The sequence below is a fragment of the Pteropus alecto genome, unplaced genomic scaffold (assembly GCF_000325575.1).
Source record: "Pteropus alecto unplaced genomic scaffold, ASM32557v1 scaffold7, whole genome shotgun sequence".
Classification (NCBI taxonomy): Eukaryota; Metazoa; Chordata; class Mammalia; order Chiroptera; family Pteropodidae; genus Pteropus; species Pteropus alecto.
This window is the reverse complement of record NW_006494614.1, coordinates 59,933,037-59,957,196: the sequence shown is the minus strand read 5'-3', so window position 1 is coordinate 59,957,196 and position 24,160 is coordinate 59,933,037. Positions and strand designations below refer to the sequence as shown.

The window sequence follows — 24,160 nt, the reverse complement described above, 5'->3', positions numbered from 1 at the left end:
AGTGTGGGTGTCTGGTGTCCTTCTCTGTGGTGGGTCAGAGGTGGATGAGGGCAGGGTGTGAGGTCAGGTGCCAGAAGAGGCAGCAGTAAATCAAAAAGCCGTTAGGAGAACTTTGTGCAAAAGGGGAGCAGTAGGACCAGGTAGGGTAGGAAGCAGCCCAGAGACATGGCTGTGGCCTGGTGCCGGGATCACAGCCCTGGGGAGATGGGGATGAAACATGCACGATGCATTTTGGAGGAAAACATCCCCTGAAAGTGGTTAAAATAGAAATGTGAGCTTGAGGAATGTGCCTCAGCTGTTTGGAAGGTTCTTTTGACGGAATGAAGAGTGGTCTCCACTGGCGCCGAGGAAACGGGTGCTGTTCTGGAGGTGGACCGTGAACGGAGCCAGCTGCTGGTGCGAGCCGAGCGTGGCGGCCGGCCCTTCTGCTGGGTGTCTGGTCTGCGAAAGCATGCCTCAGAAGACTCAGAATCACGGCGTAGGTCATGGGCTGTGGGGCTTTGGGGGAATCATCTTGAACTCCTTGAGGAGCTTCATTGCCTGACCAGGGTCCCGAGCAGCAAAAATGAACGCCTGGAACCAGGAAATGCCTTAAACTCCGGTCTCTAGTTGCTAAGTGTCACCTAACGATTGGCTACCCCTTTGTGGGTACAGCATAAGCTGTTTTCTAAAAAAAATGGGTAGTGTTGGAGTGCTCTGCTTTCCAGAGGGTATTCGGTCACATTTGTTTTTACTATGGAAAAGTACACGCGTGTCTCATAAAAATTAAGATGTGTGGCGTTTTAAAGCTTGTTCATTTCCTCTTATTATGGAAATGTGTGACGCTGTCACCAGGAGCATGTATACGACTGGATTGGTGGGGGAAACTTGAAAGACTCAAAATTGTGGTTTGTAAATTAAGTAAAATGTTGTGCCCAACATTCTGATTTAAAAATTTCAAGAGTTTAAACCCTTACCTTTTTACCTTCTTTAAGGAGACAGTGTGAATGTTAAGAAATGCTAGGAATTTGACCAAAACAGCTTCGCCACATTAGGATGATGAAACTGACTGATGCTTGTTCAGAGGGAAGTCAACTTATAGTGGAGAGTTTGGCTAGAAACACTCGTATTGTGCCCAAAGTCCCTAGGACACCTCCTGGAGGCCTTACTTCCTCCTGGTGATGGGGCACGGGGCCCTAAGCCTGGCTCACCAGGGGCCGTGAAGCCGGTGGTCATCAGTCTCCAGATTACGACACATTCGCCTGAACTTTTTCAAACTTGGGTGTCAGCCCCTCCCCTGCAGAGGTTCGGATCTGGCCCCAGTGTCCAGCCTGCACATCCAGGCTTTAAATAGTGCCAGCGCCGCTCCTACTTGTGCTGACCAGTAGGACTCCACTGGAGTCCCTAACCGTCCCCTTCCCCTCTTCCACCTCAGTCTTCCCAGGGCTGTTCGCTCCCACCCTTCCATCTCCTTGTGCTTCTTTTCTTCATGCCCCTTTATTACTGCACCCCTGGCCTGTTGGTCCCAGTGGCTCAGTGGGGCTTATTCTCTAGAAATGTGCATTTCTGCATGAAGTACAGACTCCGAGGGGTAAGAAATGGAATTCAGATCTTATTTCCTGCGTTTAGATATTTCGAACACCCCCATCCACTCTGGTCAGAATGCTTATCTTAGTCCACCCTGCCACCACACCCAGAGTCATGTTCCAGACACGTATTTCATTACGTCTCACCACCGCCTGAAGATCAAGGCCCTCCCTGTTGCGGCCCACTCAGGCCCTCGCGGCCCACTGCACAGGCCTCACTTCCCCGCGTCTGGCCTCCAGCCTGCATGGTTCTGTGAGGCTCCTGGCCGTCAGCGTTCTGCCTCTTGCCATCAGTTCACATTTCCCTAACTCGTCTTCCCATTGCTTCCCTATTGCTTATCTTTCTCCAGCTCCGCTAGCACTTGGGGCATGGGCGGTGCACTGTTACAGCCCCTGACCCCGTGGCCAGGCTCAGAGTTGGGTCGGGTACTCAGGCCACACTTTCCAGGTTTGAGTGTGAGTGCTCTTGATTAGGTTGACAGATACAGATGCATTACATATAAAAACACGAGATAAAGTCCTTTGTGAGATTGTTTTGTTCAATGTTCCCCTACTGCAGCTGATAGGAAACTGTGGGCAGCATTATCAGGCCAAGCCCATGAGAATGGGGTGATAAGGAAAAGTGGCGACAGAACGTACTGGCACCCTTGGGGACAATCAGCTGCCCTTAAGCTGCCCTTTGCTTAATAAACAGACCTTGCTTCTGGCGTATCTTGCATTAGCTAGAAAAAATACAGGTGACTTACCAGTTCATGAAGGGATAATAAGGTATTTGCGTTCATTTTAATGCATGTTATTCTTTATGGAAAATAAAACTTCTGGTCCTGCCTAACAGACATTTTTCATATTAATATGCTTTAAGTGGCACCTACAGCAATATTAGTATTTTATGATATATAAAATCTAACACTAATTCCTACATTTATATAGTCTATTTTTAATCTTTCTTTCTCTCCAACTAAAACACATTCTTATTAAACTGTAGGGGGCGGTACCCAAAGGAAATGCCACTAAGGAATACATGGAGAGTTTGCAGCTAAAGCCGGGAGAAGTGATCTACAAGTGCCCAAAGTGCTGCTGTATCAAGCCCGAGCGTGCCCACCACTGCAGGTACCACGGCGCCTCCCTTAGGCCGGCCCTAGTGCCCACCACTGCAGGTACCACGGCCCCTCCCTTAGGCCAGACCGAGCACCCACCATCGCAGGTACCACGGCCCCCTTCCCTCGAGCAGGAGGACCCCTCGGCAGCCTCTGACCAGCATTACAATTCCATGTGTTGGACACATGGCCTGGGGTTGTGTTTCCTCGGAGCAGGGAATACTGAAAATCAAACCTGTCTCTTTCAGTATTTGCAAAAGATGTATTCGGAAAATGGATCATCACTGCCCGTGGGTGAATAATTGTGTTGGAGAAAAGAATCAGAGATTTTTTGTGCTCTTCACTGTGAGTAGAAATATTTATGTAGTGACATATTGAGTTTTAAATTCTTTAACTAGAATCTTGCCTAGAGCAGGTAAATTTATTCTAACATCAGACCAGTTTCTCCAACCTTTCCTCCAGGATTCAAATTATAACACTGTGCTGAGATTGGTAGTCCATCAGATAAATACATGTTGCTTGTATTATTTAGATGTTTTACTGTCATTTAATTCTCTCTCAGATACTTTGAGTCATTTCTTAATAGGATCTTGCTGAAGTGTATTAGAACTTACTTCTTGTCTACGGCCATGCCACCCTGAACACGCCCGATCCCATCTGATCTCGGAAGCTAAGCAGGGTTGGGCCTGGTTAGTGCTTGGATGGGAGACCACCTAGGAAGACCAGGTGCTGTAGGTGTTTAAAAAAGAAAAGAACTTACTTCCGTACTGTATATTTTTCTATAAAATTATTTTACTTAGTCTAATATGATCTTGGGTAGGCAGATGTCAACTACTGCAATTGATTCCTTCCTTTGTTAATTTTTACTGACAAATGAAATGGAGGAGTCAACATAAGATTAAGCGGTCTTCGGTCCTAGAAATCCATAATCGTTCACCAGTCGTAACCAGTTTCTCCCTCGTTCCAGATGTACATAGCTCTGTCTTCAGTCCACGCTCTGATTCTCTGTGGACTTCAGTTCATTTCCTGTGTCCGAGGGCAGTGGACTGGTAAGCTCACACTGTGTGTGTCTTTCTTGGAAGTCATGCTATTGGGTGAAGAGGGGAAAGCTTTAAAGGAAGAATTGATTTTCTAGTTTTGAAAGAAATCCTCACGGTTATTTTAGGAGTTTTTGTTATGATAAGTTTTCACACTGCCTTTCTGCTAGTATGATGAAGCCATAAATATAACTTTTCTTCCGTGGTCAATTAATAATTTCTACTAAATAGTTTCATTTACATTTTGTAGATATTGAGATTCGATGGAAGTTAGTAGTATTTCCACCAAAGCTGGTGTTTGTTTTCTAATTAGCTAGCTAGGCATCGTGTGGAGTACAGCTTGCATGACCGAACATGAGTGTAGTGCAGATGGGCCTAACGTGTCCAGCACTGGATATGCAGGCAGCTCAGACAGAGATGCCCCACCCCAGGGTGGGTGGGGAACAGCCCGTGTGTACTTCCCGTGTGTAGGTACACATGCCTTTCTTCTTCTCCGGGTTTAGTTGCATTTTAATAAGCACTTTAATACACAAATACAGTCTTAATAGAAACTTCGGATAACATGGACTCTTTAGAAACTGCTGACCAGAAATGGTGTGAATTTTTGCTTGAAAGGGCTGACCTCCTCTGCCCCTTGGTGAACAGTGAACGTGCCTATTACAAAAGGAGCACTTCCTCCTGGAAGTCGGCCAGGGGCTGGCACTGTGAGGATCCTTTTGTGAGCGAAACATGCTGATATCCTGCTGTTTGGGGAATTCGTTATGCTCTGATGTCCAGTCACAACGCACTTTCTCTCGTTCACAGAATGCAGTGATTTTTCACCTCCAATCACTGTCATCCTGTTGATCTTCCTGTGCCTTGAGGGTCTCCTGTTTTTCACTTTCACTGCAGTTATGTTTGGCACCCAGATCCACTCAATATGCAATGATGAAACGGTATGCTTTGTTCTTGGCTGTATTTGCTTAATATTTGGTGAAAGCTTGAGTAAATGGGAAATCGTAATGTCAACAGCAGGTGCATGTATATTAACGCAGGAGATTAATTGGGCAGCCTCGATAAGCTCCGACAGGTTCGCTATATTTGTTCATCCTGTCATTATGCGCAGTGCATATTTCAGGGATCAGTGTGATTTGAGAGTCAACAGAGCCAGGCAGATTCCCATTTTCTAGGAGACTCAGCCCCCTGGAACAGCTGGACGAGTTGCAAGGAATTGGTTGCCTTCACAGCTTTGAACTGTAGGTCTAGAGAAGGCACTTGATAAATATTTGTAATGAATGAATTAAGGGCTGTCCCCTGGCCCTGAGGACCAGCTCTCTCCTGCACCACTGTGGCTGCGGGGGCTGTCCAGTTAACTGATGGCCGCTGTATAATGTTGGTCTGGCCAGCCTGGCTGTGCTGAGAGAGGTCGTGGGGGCTGGCGCCAGGAAGGAAAGCCCACACTTCATCCGAATGCCTCGTCCTCAGATGCAGTGGAATCGTAAAGTTTGGTGGTATTTTCTGCTGACTTAACCACTCGGCCTCACCTGGATGTGTTGGGGTTTTCCTGGCACTGCCACCCACTTGCTTATCTTTCTGCCTCCAGGAGATAGAGAGACTGAAAAGTGAGAAGCCCACCTGGGAGCGGAGGCTACGATGGGAAGGGATGAAGTCTGTCTTTGGGGGGCCCCCCTCACTCCTCTGGATGAATCCCTTCGTTGGCTTCCGATTTAGGCGACTACAAACGAGACCCAGGAAAGGAAGCCCAGAGTTCTCTGTTTGAGGTCCCTCTCATCACGCCAGAACTGGTTAACCAACTTGATTTATCCGGGGTCTGAAAGGGTATCGACAGCTCATCTGTGACCAAGGGCAAATGGAACCGACACAAACCAGTTGCTTGCAGCAAGCAGAGTTTTATATATTTAGTCACAGACTGCAGATTTTCCAAACGAGTAACTGGATGCTGCTCTCATCAGTTTTCACCTGTACAACTAACGAAAGGGATGTGGCCACACGAAGAAGCCAAATGTCATTCTCTTCCTGCACAGTTAGGATTTTTGTTAAGAGTACTTTCATTTTCTAAGAAGCTGTGTGGGATACTACATAGGTTATGGAAATCCTGTGTACTGAGCTGCTTTTTTCAATCATGAAGAAAAAAAGTCAATCCAGTGAACAAGAATTCTCCGACGAGCGCTTTCGGGAGTTCCTGTCGGCCCCGTGCAGCAGAGCTCTCCCTCGGTGGGCAGGGGCGTTTACATAGAAGTCAGCGTTGGTCTCCATTAGCTCTGACACTTTGCACTGAATTGGCAAAAGATCTGTGCACTGATGAACGGTGAAGGTGGCTTCAGGTACACTTCCACTGCCCGGAAGAGGCATTCTCTGACCCTGCAGCAAGTCTGCGCGTCTGCGCGTCTGCGTCTGTGTCTGTGCCTGTGTGTGTGTGTGTGTGTGCGTGTGTGCGTGCGTGTGCGCATGTGTGCGCGCGCGCGCGTGTTTTAAAATTGACAGTGTTGTGTAGGCGATGTAACATTTAACGGTTGTGTGCAGCAAACCAGCTATTTTTTAGAAACCGACGTTTCAGGGAAGCGGGGAGAGCGGCCCCGGGACCCTCCTCCCGTGGGCCTCACTCTGAATGTATTGCAACCTGGAGAATATCTTGATCCAAAGAACAATCATTCCTGTGCGGTCCTCTGTTGCCCTCCCGTTTTCATTTTATCTTCAAATTCTTCAGTGCGTGGGGGACTTGGAACCGACTTTTTTGTTCCGGCCGAATTGGCGGTGTGTGAACGGCACCTCAGCGAGAGAAGAGCAGAGTCGTGCGGCGGCCGTCACCTCGTGCACCTGGTCACTCGTGCAGCTTGGTGGGTGTGAAGAAGGAGGGGCAGACATAGCAGCAATGAAACAGAGAGACAAGTGTTGGCCTTTGGGCGTCACTGAGAAGGTGAGGGGACTGCAAGGCAATGAGCCCTGGATTCTGTGTCCAGAGAATATTCAGGATGGCAACATCTCGTTTGATTTTTCTTTTTTTGGGGGGGGTGTCATTTATGTTTCTCTACCCATGTCACAAGTGATAAAATAAGACCATTGGTGCAGAGCTTCAGATTATGTCAGAAAGCAAACAGCTCCCCTCCTTGGGGACTCGCCTTAAACCTGCCTGGTCTGTCCATGTTGTGCGGGACTCACAAGGAAGCCATCTGTGACAGTCCGAGGGTCTCCTCTAAGCCTGCCTCCCACGCTGAGAACTGTTGATGTTTCTCTCCTGGTCTTCACTCCTTTCTGTTCATCTGTGAACCGTTTTGTTTTTGTTTTTAATTAATTTGTACCCTATCCTAATCAGGGCTTCTACCACTGCTGATGCAAAACCACAAAGGGACCTACTTGAGACACAATCATAGCCAAGTGAACAAAGCTATATAGGGTGTTTTTTGAAATGGACTAAGTCACTGCAGAAATGTGTGAGCTATTAGGGGATGGACTGCGTCACAGCCAGAGGGACAAAACACGTGTAGTGGGTGATCCAGGAGACTGTTTCCAGAGATTGTCTTGCATATTCATTTGCACATTTGTTGTCTGGGTTGGACATGTGTACTGGGCTTCAATGTGAGGCTTTTAATATGTATATCCTGTTTATCAATTAAAAAAAATTATCGAAGTGGTTGAATCCTGTGAGACTTGGCAAGTATGTACAAATCAAGTATACTTGACTTTTCAACCTCTTCTTTCAATGTAACTTTTATATGAAATAAACTCATCAATTGACGGTTCTCAATTTATTACGTGGTGCAGTTCTTGGTGGATTGTCAGTGTGTTCAGTGGCTGGCTTCTCCTTGGCTCATTAACACCAGCACCCAGGCTGTCATAGTCACTCCTGTACTGTTTCCAAAGCCGCATTCACCACCTCACCACTGCCCTCACCGCCTTGCCCTCCACACTTAATATTGTACTCTTAAATTGACACACATCATCCTACTTAGCTTTATGCTAAACATTCCTGTAATTTTTTTAGTGCTCTTTGAAATTAAAAGTTTAAAAAAAATCTCTCTTCAACCCAGAATGTCTGCTACTTAAAGCTTCAACAAATTTGTCTAATATTTGTGCTCGAGAGACCCAGAGATGTGTGAAGAGAGAGAGCTAGGGAAGATGGGCAGCCGCATGAATGGACGACCAACTGTGCACGCCACAGAGATGCTGCCTGCACACTGTTCCAGGAGGCACTTGCTGGCCTTTCAGATGTGCAGAAACAGAGGATCCTAGACATGGAGACATCCCTGAGCCTGGACGCCAGGCCAGCAGCTACTCTCGGGTTTGTATTTGTGGTTCTGCAGAATTTTGCTGCGATATATTTGTATTCCTATTAGGATGTCATGTAGGCTCATTTCAGAGAAGTATGACATTTGCATTAAAATGGAAAATGAAAATGTTATCCAAACAGGAAGGTGGCTAAATCTTCTATTATATATAATTTCAGTTTGGGTGCTTAAGCAGAAAAAAATATCCTGAAAAATAGCCTAGGAGAAGCCCATAGAATCCACGTTGATTACAAAGTAGTGTGCAGGTGCTTCAATGAAAGGGTAAGCTACCTGCAGCATTGACAGGATCAGATTTAAAACCACATTGTTCCTTATCCATCCAACTGACAATTTAAACAAAGACAGCCCAAAGACAAGGAAAGATAAAGCTTGGTTCAGTTAGCCGAAAGCTGAGCCAGTTTTGATCTGTAAGAGAACAGCTTGGCTTCCAGGCGCAATGGAAAGATTGAGAAAATTACAGAAGAAGGTTCTATGCACAGCGCATTTTCAATCCAGAGAACACGTGGTTTCCCAGAGCTCCTGGATTCACAGCCTTCTCTGCCTTCCCCTCCCCACTCACCCAGTGCATTTACATCCCACGTTTGTTCACTATACAGTTTATATTACGATGGCTAAATATTTTATTGTTAAACCAAGTAGGGTCCTGTGATGTATAGCTTTTCACTCTTCCCCGAGATAACATTGCCTCATGCGTGCCCTGTATACCCATCATTCGGTCTTTCTCCACCCCCACAAGCCTCTCTGGTGATGGGGTAGTTCCTGCCCAGCCTCCCAGCTTTCCGCTCCTGCTCCTGGCCACCTTGGCTTCTCAAGGTGTGCTGTGCAGATGTCTTCCCGAGACTCCTGTGCTCAATCTCTGGCTTCCTGGCTTCTGCATCTTCCTGGCTCCTGCATTCTTCAGTGGGTATAATACACACATTCCTCAGTAGTTCCTTGAGAAGAGGCGTGTTACTAAAGTTTTCAAGACCTTAGCCTGTCCGAAAAATGCCTTATTCTACCCTTACCTTTGGTTGATGGTTTGGCCAGACTGTGGATTCTCTGTTCAATACTCTCCATTCAGCATGTTGGAGACACCACTCCTGGTCGTCGTCCACCTCCCAGGGCGGCCATTGAGAGGATCCAAGTACTGGTTTCTATTTATGTGACCTAGGTTTTTGTTTTTTTAATTTCAGGAAGCCTTTAATATCTTCTTTTTAGCCTTTAATTCCTCATGTCTAACAGTGATCTGCCTTGGTGCCCTGTACTAATGGATGGTGGCCCCTTTCTACCTGAGAGATGTGATTTTTTGCTTCTGGCAAACAGGCTGTGTTTCATCTTTGGGAAGTTCACCCTCTGCCTTATTTTTTAACTCTTACAGACTGAACATGGTACTTCCTGGACCAACCCTCTCATTTTTTCTCTTATTGTCTGTTTTCTGGAACGTATCCTTAACTCAGTCTTCTAGCTCTTCTCCTGGATATTTTATTCAGGCTACGATAACGTTAATTTCCAAGAGCTTTTAATTGTTCCTTTGTCTTTTTTAAAAAAAAGACATTTTTTTTCAGAGTAGTTTAAGGTTCACAGCAAAATTGAACGGAAGGTCCAGAGATTTCTCACATACCTTTTGTCCTCACAAATGCACAGCCTCCCCCACTATGAATATCCTCACCAGAGCGGTGCCTTAGTTATAACTGATGGACCTACATGGACACTGAGTAATCACTCAAAGCTCACAGTTTACACTACGATTCACTTTTGGTGTACATTCCATGGGTTGGACACATGTATAATGAATGACATGTATCCACCATTACAGTATCGAACTATTTTCACTGCCCTAAAAATCCTCTGTGCTCCGCTTGTTCTTCCCTGTCCCTCCACCAGCAACCACTGATCTTTCTACTGTCTTCACAGTTTTGCCTTTTCCAGAATATCGTAGAGTTGGAATCACACAGTATTGTAGCCTTTTCAGACTGGCTTTTCACTGAGCTTTTAAGTTTTCTCCATGACTCGTCACGGCTTGATAGCTCATTTCTTTTCAGTGCAGAATACTATTCCATTGTCTGGAGGGACCACGGTTTATTTATCCATTCACCTACTTAATGGCATCTTGGGTGCTTCTAAGTTTTGGCAGTTATGAATAAAGCTGCTGGGCATGGGTTTTTGTGTGGACATAAATTTTCAACTCATGTATTCTGCTAGGAGTTTGATAGTTTCAGATCTATTTAAGTTTAGTCCATTTTGAGTTGATTTTTAGGTGTGGTATCATTCTTTTGTATGTGGATATCATTTCCCAGCACCATTTACTGAAGAGACTGTCCTATCCCCATTGTGTATTTTTGGCACCCTTCTTGAATATCAGTTAACCATATAAGCATGGGTTTATTTCTGGGCTGTCTATTCTGTTCCATTACTCTGTTGTCTTTATACCAGCAACATACTGTTTTGATTAATGTAGCTTTGTAATAATATTTTGAAATCAGGAAGGGTGATACTTCCAGCTTTATTCTTATTTCTAAAGACTAATTGGACGATCTGTGGTCTTTTGTGGTTTCATATACATTTTAGAATTTTTTTTTTCTATTTTTGTAAATGCCATTGGGATTTTGATAGGGATGGCATTGAACCTGTAGATAGATTTGGGTGGTGTGGACATTTTAGCAATATTAAGTCTTCCAGTCCATGAACATGGGATGTCTTTCCATTTATGTCTTCTTTAATTTCTTTAATCGATCATTTGTAGTTTGAGGTATACAAGTCTTTCACCTCCCTAATCAAGTTTATTCCTAAGTATTTTGTTCTTTTCGGTGCTAATGTAAATGGGATTGCTTTCCTTATTTCCTTTCCAGATAGTTTGTTGTTCGTGTATAGAAATGCAACTTTTTTTTTTTTGCACAACTGATTTTTTTTTTTTTTGCATGTTGATTCTATTCTGCAATTTTACTGAATTTATAAGTTTTAACAGGTTTTTTGGGGGGAGGGTAGAGTCTTTAGAGTTTTCAATATATAAGATTATGTCGTCTGCAAACAGGGACAATTTTATTTCTTCCTTTTTAATTTGGATGCCTTTTACTTCTTTTTCTTGCCTGTGGCTCTGGTTAGGACTTCTCTTACTATATCGAATAGAAGTGACACGAGCGGGAATCCTTGCCTTGTTTCTGATGTTAGGGGAAAAGCTTTCAGTTTTTTAAAGGTTGAATGTGATGTTAATTGTGGGCTTTTCATATATGGCCTTTATTATGTTGAGTTAATTTTCTTTCCTTTTTAAATATTTTTTATTTTTCAATTACAGTCGACATTGAATATTATATTAGGTTCAGGTGTACAGCATTTATATAACTTATGATGTGATCCCCCTGACATGTCTAGTACCCAGTTGACACCATACATAGTCATCAAAATATCATTGACTATATTCTGCATGCTGTACTTTACAACCTCATGACTATTTTATAGCTGCCAGTTTATACTTCCTAATCCCTTCACCTTTTTTACCCAGCCCCACAAACCCCACTCCCATCCCACAGAGGTCCTTTCCTTCTATTCCTAGTTTGTTGAGAGTTTTTATCATGAAAGGTGTTGAATGTTGTCCAACACTTTTTCTACATCTATTGAGATGACCATATGATTTTTATCCTTTATGTGGTTAATGTGGTGTATCACGTTGATTTTCATTTATCGAACTATCCTTGCTTTCCAAGGATAAGTATCTCTTGGTCATGGTGTAGGATTCTTTTAATGCGCTGTTGGATTCAGTTTGCTAGTATTTTGTTTAGAATTCTTATATCTCTATGTTCATCAAGAATATTGGCCTATAGTTTTGTTGTGGTGTTTTTGTCTGGGGTTTGGTATCAGGGTAATGTTGGCCTCATAAAATGAGTTTGGAACTGTTTCCTCCTTTTCAGTTTTTTGGAAGAGTTTGAGGAAGACTGGCATTAATTCTTTCTTAAATGTTTGGTAGAATTCATGAGTGAAGCCATCTGGTCCTGAGCTTTTCTTTGTTGGGAGGTTGTTGATTACTGATTTAACCTCCATGTTAGGTATAGGTCTGTGAAGACTTAATAAAGACAGAAATGAAAGAGGAGACATTGCAACTGATGCCACAGAAAGAAAAACAATCATAAAAGATGACTATGAACAATTACGCCAAACTCGATGACCTAGATGAAGAGGATGTATTCTTAGAAATATAAACCCATCACGACAAAGTCATGAAGAAACAGCATACCACTTAAAAAGAAAAAGAAAAACTCAACTGAGATGAGTGCTATGGGAGGGTTTTGCAAAGAGTTCTACATCAATGTTCTAGGGAATGAAAATGTAAGAGTTAGTAGCACATACTTTGTGTTGAGGAAGATTTTTTTTGGGGGGGAGGAGGGACTTGATACTTCAAATTGATAAACAACATTCAAATAAAATGAAATGTTTTGGGTTTAATTGTGCTTCCTCTCTTATTACATTGCCTCATTTTGATCGTCCTCCTTGAGAACATCATGTGGAACATGCGAAGAAGGAAGAGATGTGGGCTTCTACCCAGTCCGGGGTCAAGGGAACCATTTGGTGACAAGTTCTCTGAAACAGACGTGTTCACAAGCCTGCTACAGGACAGATGAACCTCCCAGAGCTTTATAGACGAAGACTACCGAAATGTTTGCATGCTCACAGGAGTGAAGCGAACTTGGTCCCTGCACATTTACCAAATAACACAAACACAGCAACTCCAGGTAAGACAAAACAACCGCACAAACCAGTGATGGCATCATTTTCGTTCTGACAAAGGAAATTTGATACTGCCACTGTTACTTGCCATCTCCCTACCTGTGACCATCAGCCCGTAGTTCTTAAAAATATCCGGCCCACTTTGCAGCCATCTATCTCTGGATCAAGTTGGACAGTAGATGTTTTGCTGCATAGATTTTTTTTTTAGTACGGAAACATTCCCGAGAAACTTGACTTTGAAGGTTGACTGGAGATGAGATGGGAACAAGCACTTACATTTACTTGGGACCCTAGAGCCCCTCAGATTTTTCTGCACCATAGTCCCACACGTGGAAATCCACAAACGTGAATATCCCGCAAGGCCCTGTTCTCGTAAGGACATCACCATGTCGTCCAAAGGACTCCTATTCAAATACATCCAGTGTTTTACAAACCCTGAACTAGAGCTCTCAAACCATAATGTACACACAAGTTCCAGGGCATCCTGGTAAAATTATATTCTGATTTGGCAGGTCTGGGGCGTAGCCCGAGATTCTACGTCCTTAACGGACGCTGATGCTGCCGACCCACAGAGCACACTTTGAGTAACAAAGTCTTAATGCTGGCTGATGTAGGAAGAGTTAATTAACCTACGGTGGCCACTCAATCTAAGTATTAAACAACCATTTGTCAATACTGAAACATACTGGTATAAGTGAAGAAGAGAATCCTCACTTCCACACCTCTGTCAAGGTTATATGCACACAGACACACATCTATGTAAGTCAGAAAAACAAAAGGAAAAATAGGAAAATGAAAGCACTTGGACTTATTGAGGTGGCAAGCCTTTTGGAGAATTTCACTTTTAAAGTCATATGTTGGTGGAATAAGCACTTTTTAGAAGGTGCATGATCTGGAAAGCAGGCTGTTGAGTTGAGCTGTTTACAATCTACTCTAAAAGGACGTTTTAGAACTCACTCATTTTGAGAACTGTTTATGGCTTAATGAGAAAAGCCTTTAGGAAGTGTGGCTGTGGGGAAAAAGCAGCTCTTACATTTAATCAGGAAACAATTCAGTCAGTGGAGAGTGGTCTCCTCCAATGGTGTCATTTAGGGGGTGAGAATCATTTTCCTGCAGATCCAGTGACCCAGCCGCTCTCAGATTTGGTCATGGCACTGTTCTCGCTGGCTATCATGGAATGTCTTGTGCCCGTTTCCCCAATCCCAGCCATCCTGAAGAGGGAAGTCACTCAGCAATGAAGTCCCTTAAGTTGCAGGAGTGTTTTAAGCCCTAGAAGCATTATCATGTCGTCCAAAGGACTCCTATTCAAATACATCCAGTGTTTTACAAACCCTGAACTAGAGCTCTCAAACCATAATGTACACACAAGTTCCAGGGCATCCTGGTAAAATTATATTCTGATTTGGCAGGTCTGGGGCGTAGCCCGAGATTCTACGTCCTTAACGGACGCTGATGCTGCCGACCCACAGAGCACACTTTGAGTAACAAAGTCTTAATGCTGGCCGATGTAGGAAGAGTTAATTAACCTACGGTGGCCACTCAATCTAAGTATTAAACAACCATTTGTCAATACTGAAACATACTGGTATAAGTGAAGAAGAGAATCCTCACTTCCACACCTCTGTCAAGGTTATATGCACACAGACACACATCTATGTAAGTCAGAAAAACAAAAGGAAAAATAGGAAAATGAAAGCACTTGGACTTATTGAGGTGGCAAGCCTTTTGGAGAATTTCACTTTTAAAGTCATATGTTGGTGGAATAAGCACTTTTTAAAAAGTGCATGATCTGGAAAGCAGGCTGTTGAGTTGAGCTGTTTACAATCTACTCTAAAAGGACGTTTTAGAACTCATTCATTTTGAGAACTGTTTATGGCTTAATGAGAAAAGCCTTTAGGAAGTGTGGCTGTGGGGAAAAAGCAGCTCTTACATTTAATCAGGAAACAATTCAGTCAGTGGAGAGTGGTCTCCTCCAATGGTGTCATTTAGGGGGTGAGAATCATTTTCCTGCAGATCCAGTGACCCAGCCGCTCTCAGATTTGGTCATGGCACTGTTCTCGCTGGCTATCATGGAATGTCTTGTGCCCGTTTCCCCAATCCCAGCCATCCTGAAGAGGGAAGTCACTCAGCAATGAAGTCCCTTAAGTTGCAGGAGTGTTTTAAGCCCTAGAAGCATTATCAAATCAACAGGGAGATTCCTGGGGGACCTCTTGGAAGGGGACATGGTGCAGAAGCTCTGGCTTATTAATGACACAGTGTTATCTTGACTTTACCGTTAGGCATTGCTGTGTCATGGGCAAGACCTGCAAGCTGGCACACCTGCTCTAAAATTCTCTCTCCTGACAGGTGCCTGACAGGGGACGGCTGAGCTCAACATGCCATCTGGCCATAGATAGAAATTCACAAGTGTGTGACTAAACTGAGGCTACTATGCAACAACCAGCCCTCTCACAAAGCAGCTCAAACCAGCTGGTTCATCTTCACCTGGCCTTAGGATTCTCTTGAGTTCCAAAAAAAGCTCCAAGTGCAAGGTTAAATAAGAACATGATCACCAGGCATCATTTTGACATTTCCAGTTTCCAAAGTGCCCTCCTATACCTGATCCGATTATATCGTCACTATAACATTTTGAAGCAGATAACAATGTACAGCAAGTCCTCACTTAACATCGTTAATAGGTTCTTGGAAACTGTGACTTTGAGTGAAACAACATATGACAAAACCAGTTTTACACCGGGCTAATTGCTCTAAACAAGAGTTAATTTTCCAAGGCATATTTCTGTCACAAAAACTTTACCAAATTTCTAAATAAGGACCCAAAGTGCTTCTAATATTAAAAATTGAAACAAATGTGAGCTATACATATATATAAGAACGATTAATAAAAACAAGTCAGATCATTAATTTCCAATCCACTTCCAGATCAGGGTCACGGGTAGCTGGAGCCAATCCCAGCAGCTCAGGGCACAAGATGGGACCCCACCCTAGACAGGACGCCCGTCCATCACAGGGCACATTCACCCCTACACTCACTCAGACTGGGACAATGTAGACGCACCGATTCCCCTCACATGCACCTCTTCGGGATGTGGGAGGAAACCAGAGTCCCCAGAGAAAACCCACAGGGGAGAATGTGCAGATTCCATACAGACGGTGCCCCTGGCTAGGAATTTTTTTTTTTCCCCATCAGTGTTATAACAAAACGTAGAACGAAACACGTTATTTGAGGACCTTCTGTGCCCATTTTATAGACCAAAAGACAGGCTTATGGAGGTTATATGAAGTGCCCAGGTTCTCACAGATAGAGAGGATGGATTCCACGCAGACATTCTGACTAGAATAAAAATGCTTTTTGTAATGTAGCTTAACATTCCCTGGCTCAGAATATAAACCTTTCCCCATGAGCTTTAATGCAAATCCCAGCGTGCTGAGCTGGGTTACTGACTGGGGCCTGTTCATCACTGTCTCCATCAAAAGCCTGGAAGAACTAACTACTTAGGGCACTTGGTGGGGAGGGGAGGAATTGGGCCCTGAGGGACTGGACCCGGGGGAGGTTGCTCAGGGACCCATGTGTGGCACACAGTGATCATTTAATGTTTAGCATTATTAACATTAGCTATTCAATAACACAGTCATGTGCCACATAACGACATTTCGATCAACGGTAGGCCACATATACAATGGTGGTCCCATGAGACTATAATGGAACTGAAAGATTCCTATGGCCTAGTGACATCATAGCTGTCATAACGTCCTAAAACAACACATCACTCACATGTTTGTGGTGATCCTGCTGTGAACAGACCTACTGCACTGCCAGTCATATAAAATAGTAGCACAAACAATTACAGCAGTAAGCTATACCACCCAGGTTTGTGTAACTGCATGCTATAATGCTTGCACACCAAAATCACCTAACGACACATTTCTCAAAACGTATCCTGGTTGTTAAATCATTACATGGCTATATTACCCAGTCTATGACTCTAATGGCAATGTTAATAATAATGACAATAATAATAATAATAATATGAGGAGGTAGCTGACCTCCAACTCACCTGGTCATCCACAAGCAGCTCACAGAACTCCAGGAGTACCAATTTTTGCTACTTCTTGGACTTGCACATGTCACTGATGTGGCCACACCTTGGTAGCCAGGTCCCAGGAGGCATGAGGCTGAGGTACCAATGCTGCCGGGAGAGAAAGGGGTAGGCCCTCAGCCTGGCATCTGCACTAAGTCCACCAGAGGGCGCCACAAGACAGCAAATGCTCATACTTGTTCGGGCCACAAAAACAAATTCCTCTATTGTTGGCTCATCTAGCCAGCAGGTCCACAAATATTTATTGAACACCTACTGTGTGCTAGTGAGGCCTCTGCCCGCAGTAGACACAAATGCAAGAAATTAAATTATAACTCTGTACTGTGATACATGCTATAAAAGAACAGCAGTGGGAAGAGAGAAGGAACCTTAGGGTGGACATCCTGGAGAGTGAAGAATCTGGGAGGGGCAGGGGGTGGGGTGGGGTGGGGAGGGAAGAGCTGTGCGAAAGCCCTGGGGCAGAGAAGGGCTGGGAACTGGGTAGTGAGTTTCAGCATTTAACATCAACTTTGACTTGGAACTGGTTAAAACCAGAGAATGCTAGGGTTAGTTCATGACTCTCCCTACCAGGTTCAGAGAAGGTGCTGAAAGACAGACAGACACACAGACACACACAAACGCTCGCTCTCTCTCTCTCTCTCTCTAAGAGTGGGGCAGAAACTCATCTGAAGATTTCTTAGAGAAGGGGCTAGCAGGCTCTTCCAAAGGCCAGGAGCAGAACAGACAGACTTTTGAAGATCAGTGACTTCAAAGGCGTTTCCCTCCTGGGTGGGTTGTTAGGGTCCCTGGAATAGGAACACTGAGGCCGGTGAGAGCAGGTGTAGCATCTGCCACGCATGGGATTTTTTTTATTTGAGTCCTCTCTCTCTCTCTCTCTCTCTCTCTCTCTCTCTAAGAGTTGGGCAGAGACTCATCTGAAGATTTCTTAGAGAAGGGGCTAGCAGGCTCTTCCAAAGGCCAGGAGCAGAACAGACAGACTTTTGAAGATCAGTGACTTCAAAGGCGTTTCCCTCCTGGGTGGGTTGTTAGGGTCCCTGGAATAGGAACACTGAGGCCGGTGAGAGCAGGTGTAGCATCTGCCACGCATGGCCTTTCCCTAGCCTCGGCCTAGGTGAGACCCAGCCATCTGGGCACCAGGCGATAGTTGCATGTTGGGTAGCCTTGAAGGCCATTTGGCAAGGGGTTCTGCTTGTACTGTTGTAGCCGCCAGCCCCCGAAAGACACACGGACCAGTGAAATCGGTGAGTTATAGGAAACATGCTCTTTATTCAGCCAGCTGGGTCTGCCAGGGGTACGCAGACCCCAAATTAAGCAGCCCCGAAATGTAGAAGTACAGGGTTTTTAAGCCCTAAATCCCATTCCTCATTCTGTCTTAAACGCAAAGGTCTATTTTTCTCCTATTCACTACCTGTCAACCCACTGGTCAGGTGTGCAAGCGGGGGTACGGAAGCAGAAAGCTTATTGTTAGAATGTTATGTTCCCATGGGCGATAGCCTATGTTTCCATCGGCGATAGCCAAGCAGTAATTTTCCAGCCAGCACAGTGCCCCAGAAAGCTCAGTGACCAGGTGGCCTCCATAAGGGCTGCTCTGTGGGCAGGTTTGGCTCTCAGTCTGAGTGGCCATGAGATATGGTTGAAAGGGGCAGACAGACATGGCAACAACCCCGCTCCCTGCCATCTCCCAGCTGTGTGACCTGGAGCAAGTGCCTTCACCTCTCTGTGCCTCGGTTCCCTGACCTGAAAAATGACATGATAACAGCTCCAGCCTCTTATAGCCACTGGAAAGATTCTGAACCATAAAGGACTGACCGGGTTGCCTGGCACATATCAGGCACTAAAGAAATGGTAGTGACACTTACGGTCTAGTCTAGGGAAGGGCTTTGCAGCCAAGGCAAGACCTCAAGCCAGACCCGATATGCAGCGGGTGGTTAGATTCTTCATCCATCTTGTTTGCTCTTTTCTTGGTTTTTCTGGACTAACACGGTGTTCTCAGTTAAGATGGTCTTGTAGGATTTTTTTAAAAACCAAATAAAAGTGTAACCAACTAAACAAAACTAAGTCCATTTATAACAAAGCCCCACCAGGGCAAACATTTGCAATGGCCCCGGAAAGCGTTTATCCATGGCGAGAGGCCTATGAAATTTTAAAAGGCTGTAGCTCGTGTCTTTGAAAACCACCAGCATCTTCATGTTTGCCTGGCCCATCCTTCCTGCTGGGAGGTACTTTTCCATCTGTCCTCTTTTCCCCCAGAAAAGCCTAAGGAAGTGACTGTCCAGGTGCTTGGACCAAGGGTGGACATCTTGTCCCTGGCCATCTTGGGCAGAGGCTGCGAGCTGGTGGCTCCGACCTGGATCCGGCTCCCGCAGCGTTGGTAAAAACACCTACAGTCAGCCCCTCACATCTACAATTCAGGAGATTTCACCTAGAAACGCAAATTCGCGACCTCCCTGGGGCCCAGGTCTTACTGGATCAAACTGCTTAGATGTATGTTCACCTAGGACATAGCATCTGAGTTGTTTTTCTTTTTAAATGATTTATTGATGTGAAATTCACAAAACATAAAACTAACCATTTAAATACAGACAGACGTGGCTACAACTCCCCTCCCTGCTACCTCCCAGCTGTGTGACCCAGCGGCATTTAGTGCATTCACAGTGTTGTTCAACCACCACCTCCACCTGGTTCCAAAACATTTCTATCATCTCCCCAGAAACCCTGCACCCATTGGTAGTCACTCCCCAGTCCCCTCTCTCTAGTACCTGGAAGCCACTCAGCTCCTTTCTGTCTCTCTGGATTTGCCTCTTCTGGACATTTCATATGGATGGAATCATACAACATGTGACTGGCTCTTCTATTAGGCACGTCTTCGAAGTTTATCCACGTTGTAACATGTATCAGAACTCCACTCTTTTGCAGGGCTAAATAGCATTCCATCACGTTTGTATATATATTGCACGCATCTACCACAGTGTCACACAGTGGCAGGGTGGGCCTCGTTTGCTCCTTCTGGGCCTTGTTCCTTTCCCCACCAGGCCTGGCTGGCTCTCTGCAACCGTGTGGGCCACTCAGATTATCAGCAAACGTCCTCCCCAGGAGCATGGTCTCAGATGAGGGGCTTCCGAGTGATTTATTGGCCAGCCCCTGCCCACCCACACACATATATTCACACACGTAATGTGTATGCTCACGTATGTATCTGCAGCATAATGCTGTTTGGCACTTGGCTGTTTTTACTTAATTTATCTTAGAGATCATTCCACATCAGCACGTAGAGAGACCCAACTTTTCTTGCGTCCTGCTGCATACTATTCCACCACATGGTTGTGACATACCTAATGGAGTGAGGCCCCGGGGCCCCTTTGGCTCTGTGACCCTCGGGTGTGGGCCAGCCCTACCAGTGCTTCCACACCCAGCTTGGCCAAGCCCTGAGCCCTGTGCTGGCCTAGAAAGTAAGGTCAAAGATGTCCTCTACGTTGTCCTGGCCTCAAACCTCCCAGGGCCAACACTTTATGTGCCTGTTTTTCTAACACCTGACACAGCATTTGTACTTTGTAGATGTGAAGTAGATGCTTGTTAATCAAATGAATGTAAAAATGAATGGGTACTTTTTGTTCATTGTTTAGGCCTGGCTCAGACACATCTCCTCCAGGAAGCCTTCCCTGCTTACCCTAGGTGGAGTTAGACCCCTCCTCAGAGCCCATAGGCCTCGTAACCTCATCACAGCTCTAAGCTCACTTGTTGTGACTGACAGGTACAGAGTTGGCAGCCACCACATCAGCCTCTATTCCTCCTGGTAGCTCCAGGAGCTGTCAGGACACCTAGCACAGAGTGGTGAATGGATAGCTAATAAGTGGCACACAGTGAGGGAAAGAATGGACAGCCAACTTCATCACTGTCGTCATCAATGCCACATCTAAAGTGTGCCTAATGGTTTTAGGTTCCATAGAGCCTGCAAAGTGGGGAGGTGGATGTGCTCACACCCATTTTACAGATGAGAAAGCTGAGGCTCTGAGAGATTCGGTATCGGCGCTGAGGCCTCAGTGGGGAGTCGGCTGACCCCAGGCTGACCCCAGGCTGACCCCATAGCTCCAGCTCTTCCCCACCCAGAACCTTGTTCCCACCCTCCCCTCAGGGCTGGAGACCAAAGCACAGGAGCAGATCTTGGGGAGCGGGCTGAGGTTCTGGGGGAGAGGAGGGGTGGGGCTGAGGAGATAGGAAACAGCTGCGTGTCCTGCCGCTCTCGGGGGTGCCAGCATGGAGGGTGAGGACCAGTGGGGGGGACAGAGTGAACCTCTGGTGGACTTTCATTTGAACACATACTGCGTAAGCACCATGACTGGGGACCCACCAAGGCCCTTTGACGATGAGAGGAAAGAGGCTGAAGAAAGAGCCATCTGCTGAAGAAGACCCCCCACTCGACCCTCCCAAGGCAGGGACTAGCCACCCCCCGCCAATACCTCCTACTCCTGTCCTTTCCGAGGTTGGGGGCCGCCATGTTGGTCTGGCCACAAAGTTTGGGTTATAATTTGTCCTCTCTCACTGATCTTTGGGGAGAATAGGAGGGAGAAAAGAAGACATTTACTAAGGGGAAACCCCTAAAGGTGTTAGGAGGGCTTCAGTTAAAAGAGGATAAGCCATTGGAAGGCAAGGAGAGCTGGTGGCTGGACAGCGCCCCACACATGTGGATACACTTACGTAATGGGCCCCCACCAGTTGAAGCATTTTTTGTCTTTGCCTACTCAGCCTCCCCTGCCTCTGCTTTACAATAGGGGTTCTGTTTTCTCCAGACTGGTTCCCCATTTTAGGCAGAGTTGGGGAATATGTAAGTGGAAACGGGACCTACAGAGGCAGGAGAACACAAGTGGGGGTGCTCCCCTCACCGCGAGCATCTAGGTTCCAGAGGAGGCCGTGAGACTCAAGCGCAACTGGAGAGAGGAAGCTCTTTTTCGTAACGAAAGCCAAGTCGAGGGGAGAGGAGGGGGCGAGAGGCAAAAACGAAAGCTGGATTTTGGGGTGAGGTCTGGGGTGAATACCTGTGGAGCTCTAGAGTCATGGCAGGAAGTAAGCGAAGCTAGGAGGAGAGCAAGCAGGATTTTAAGAAACGTAATTGCGGGTTAAAGAGTGGATCCCTTTCAATGTCTGAGAGAAATGCAAGTCGAAATCTGAATTCCTGCCTTTCCCTTTCTGGTGGCTAGATTTCCTGGCGACACCATCTCGACGGGACTCTGGAACACTGGCTCATGTCAGAATTCCGTGAGCAGAGCACATCTCACAATCAGGAAGCCAGTGAACCCTTGGCGTGACTCAGAGAGGGAGGGGGGGCTGTCGTGACCCCACGTTAAAGATGAGGAGACTGAGGTACAAAGAGCTCGTGTGAGTCGCCAAGGTCGCAGAGCTAGAAAGGGGCCGAGCCAGGACAACCCCGTGTTTTCCTGACTACAAACCCCAACCTCGTCTCCCTATCCAGCTCTGCCCCCGCGGAAGGATCCTGTGACACTGAACCGTCTCTTTTGCAGAGTTTAATATTTCAGGCCAAATCTGAGCGAGGTTTGCCGTTTCCTCAGAGGAGTTTGGCCTGACCTCAGGGCACTGCTGCCTGGCCACTGGCAGGAGTCCTGCGTTGGCGGTGACGGGCTAGTGGGCAGGCTGCTCTGGGCACGATTCAATGGAAACTCAGATAGCTCGAAAAAAAACAACAAAACCCTTATTTACCTTTGTGGTCAAAACACACAGGACAACTTACAGATGTCATATTCGATAATGCCCGGTGTTGGCATGGATGGGGGGACAGGCACCACTGGTCTGTTAGTGGAAGTTTAAATCCACACAACAACTTTCTGGAGAGCAATTTGGCACTATGTGTCAAAGGTCTTAAAAATGCAAAGCCTTTGATTTAGCAACTCCACCTCTAGGAACATAGCCCAAGGAAATAATCCCGCACAACACAATTGTTCTCATTCACACAGCAACCTACTTCAGATGGAGGTTCCCATGAGGTCAGAAGAGCTCACGTCTGATTAGTTCATTAGAGCTGTTGTTCCTCCCTGATCTGATCTGTCCCCCCCCCCATGGAAGAGCATTTGGGCTATTTTTAAAAATAATAGTCAATTATGCACACACATTTCTGTTTGTTTCATAGTTTGGCTTCCAACTCGAAAGCCATGGAATTTTCAATCCGGGAGGGACCTTACGGCTTTTCTGTCGAACATTTCCCAAAGTGTATCCCATAGGAGGTTACAGGGTAGTGGGAACGAATGCTTTCATGATTGAATAAGCTTGGGAAAATGGAACATGCCCTTCCCTGCAGGACTTCTCAGAGCCTTTGCTATATGATGGGCATTGCGGGTCTCACAGGTGGATAGAGGATGCAGTCTTTCCCTCCATGTTTGGCCACTGTATTCACGTCCTGGGGTTGCTGTAACGAATTACCACCAACTGGGTGGCGTAAAACAAGAGACATTTAGTCTCTCACGGTTTGGGAGGCCAGAAGTCCAAAATCAAGGTACCAGCAGGGCCATACTCCATCTGAAGGCTCTCGGGGAGGACCCTTCCTGCTGCTTCGAGCTCCAGGTGTTCCTGCATCACTCCACCCTGTCTCTGTCTTCACATGTTTGCTGTTTCTTTTCGTCTGTGTGTTGCTCTGTGTCCAAATTTCCCTCTCTTATAAATCATTGGATTAGGGCCCACCCTACTCCAGTATGACCTCATGTTAACTCGATTACATCTGCAAAGACCCTATTTCTAAATAAGGTCACACACACAGGCTCTGCATGCATGTGACTATTTGGGGACACTATTTGTCTCAGTGCAGATGGAAAGACCTCAGGGGCTTCTGAGCAGAGGAAGCGCAGAAGCCAACTGATGTCAATTTCCGAGTGTCCCTCAGCCTGCTGCGTTGGGACAGAGCGCAGGGGTGCGTGTGGGCTCACAGGGACAGCAGTGGGAAGGGCCACTGCACAGTCTGGATGAGTGGTGACAGCAGCTTGGACCAGGTAGAGGCCGTGGGGTAGGAGAAGCGACCGGACTCATGCTGCATTTTGAGGGTGGAGTAACAGACAACCCGGCATTTGGATGTGAGACGCGAGAAAACGAGGCATCGAGGATGACCTCTGGGTGTTGAGCCTGAGAAACCGAATGACAGAGGTGCCGTCAGTGGCGAGAGCCCGCTAGTTACCAGACGTACTTTCAGGAAGCGAGCATGACGTGCACTAGAGCAGCGGTCCCCAACCTTTTTGGCACCAGGGACCGGTGCTCCTATGAGAACCTAATGCCTGACGATCTGAGCTGGAGCTGAGAGCTTGATACTAGTGCTGGGGAGTGGCTGCAAGTACAGGTAAAGCTTCGCTCGCTTGCCCACCGCTCACTTCCTGCTGTGGG

The 24,160-nt window shown here is 46.1% G+C and overlaps 2 protein-coding genes and 1 non-coding gene across 6 annotated transcripts in view; 2 read left to right on the top strand and 1 right to left on the bottom strand.

The window, feature by feature from the left end:
* The window catches only part of ZDHHC7 (zinc finger DHHC-type containing 7), a 28,732-nt gene extending 21,284 nt beyond the window's left edge, over nt 1–7,448 (top strand). For all 3 annotated transcript variants that reach the window (XM_006926728.3, XM_015600374.2, XM_015600373.2), the window contains exons 4-8: nt 2,551–2,675; nt 2,911–3,007; nt 3,630–3,711; nt 4,504–4,634; nt 5,282–7,448. In XM_006926728.3, coding sequence (XP_006926790.1) covers nt 2,551–2,675; nt 2,911–3,007; nt 3,630–3,711; nt 4,504–4,634; nt 5,282–5,458 — 612 coding nt within the window. In that variant the 3' untranslated portion in view covers nt 5,459–7,448. The remainder of the gene's footprint in view (nt 1–2,550; nt 2,676–2,910; nt 3,008–3,629; nt 3,712–4,503; nt 4,635–5,281) is intronic.
* The window catches only part of KIAA0513 (KIAA0513 ortholog), a 118,714-nt gene that overhangs the window by 85,424 nt on the left and 9,130 nt on the right, over nt 1–24,160 (bottom strand). For both annotated transcript variants that reach the window (XM_025042761.1, XM_025042762.1), the window contains one exon: nt 16,742–16,873. The gene's annotated coding sequence lies outside the window, so the exon portion shown is untranslated. The remainder of the gene's footprint in view (nt 1–16,741; nt 16,874–24,160) is intronic.
* LOC112474768 lies at nt 3,282–3,400 on the top strand. The gene has a single exon (XR_003044537.1). It is a non-coding gene; the product is annotated as a 5S ribosomal RNA (ribosomal RNA).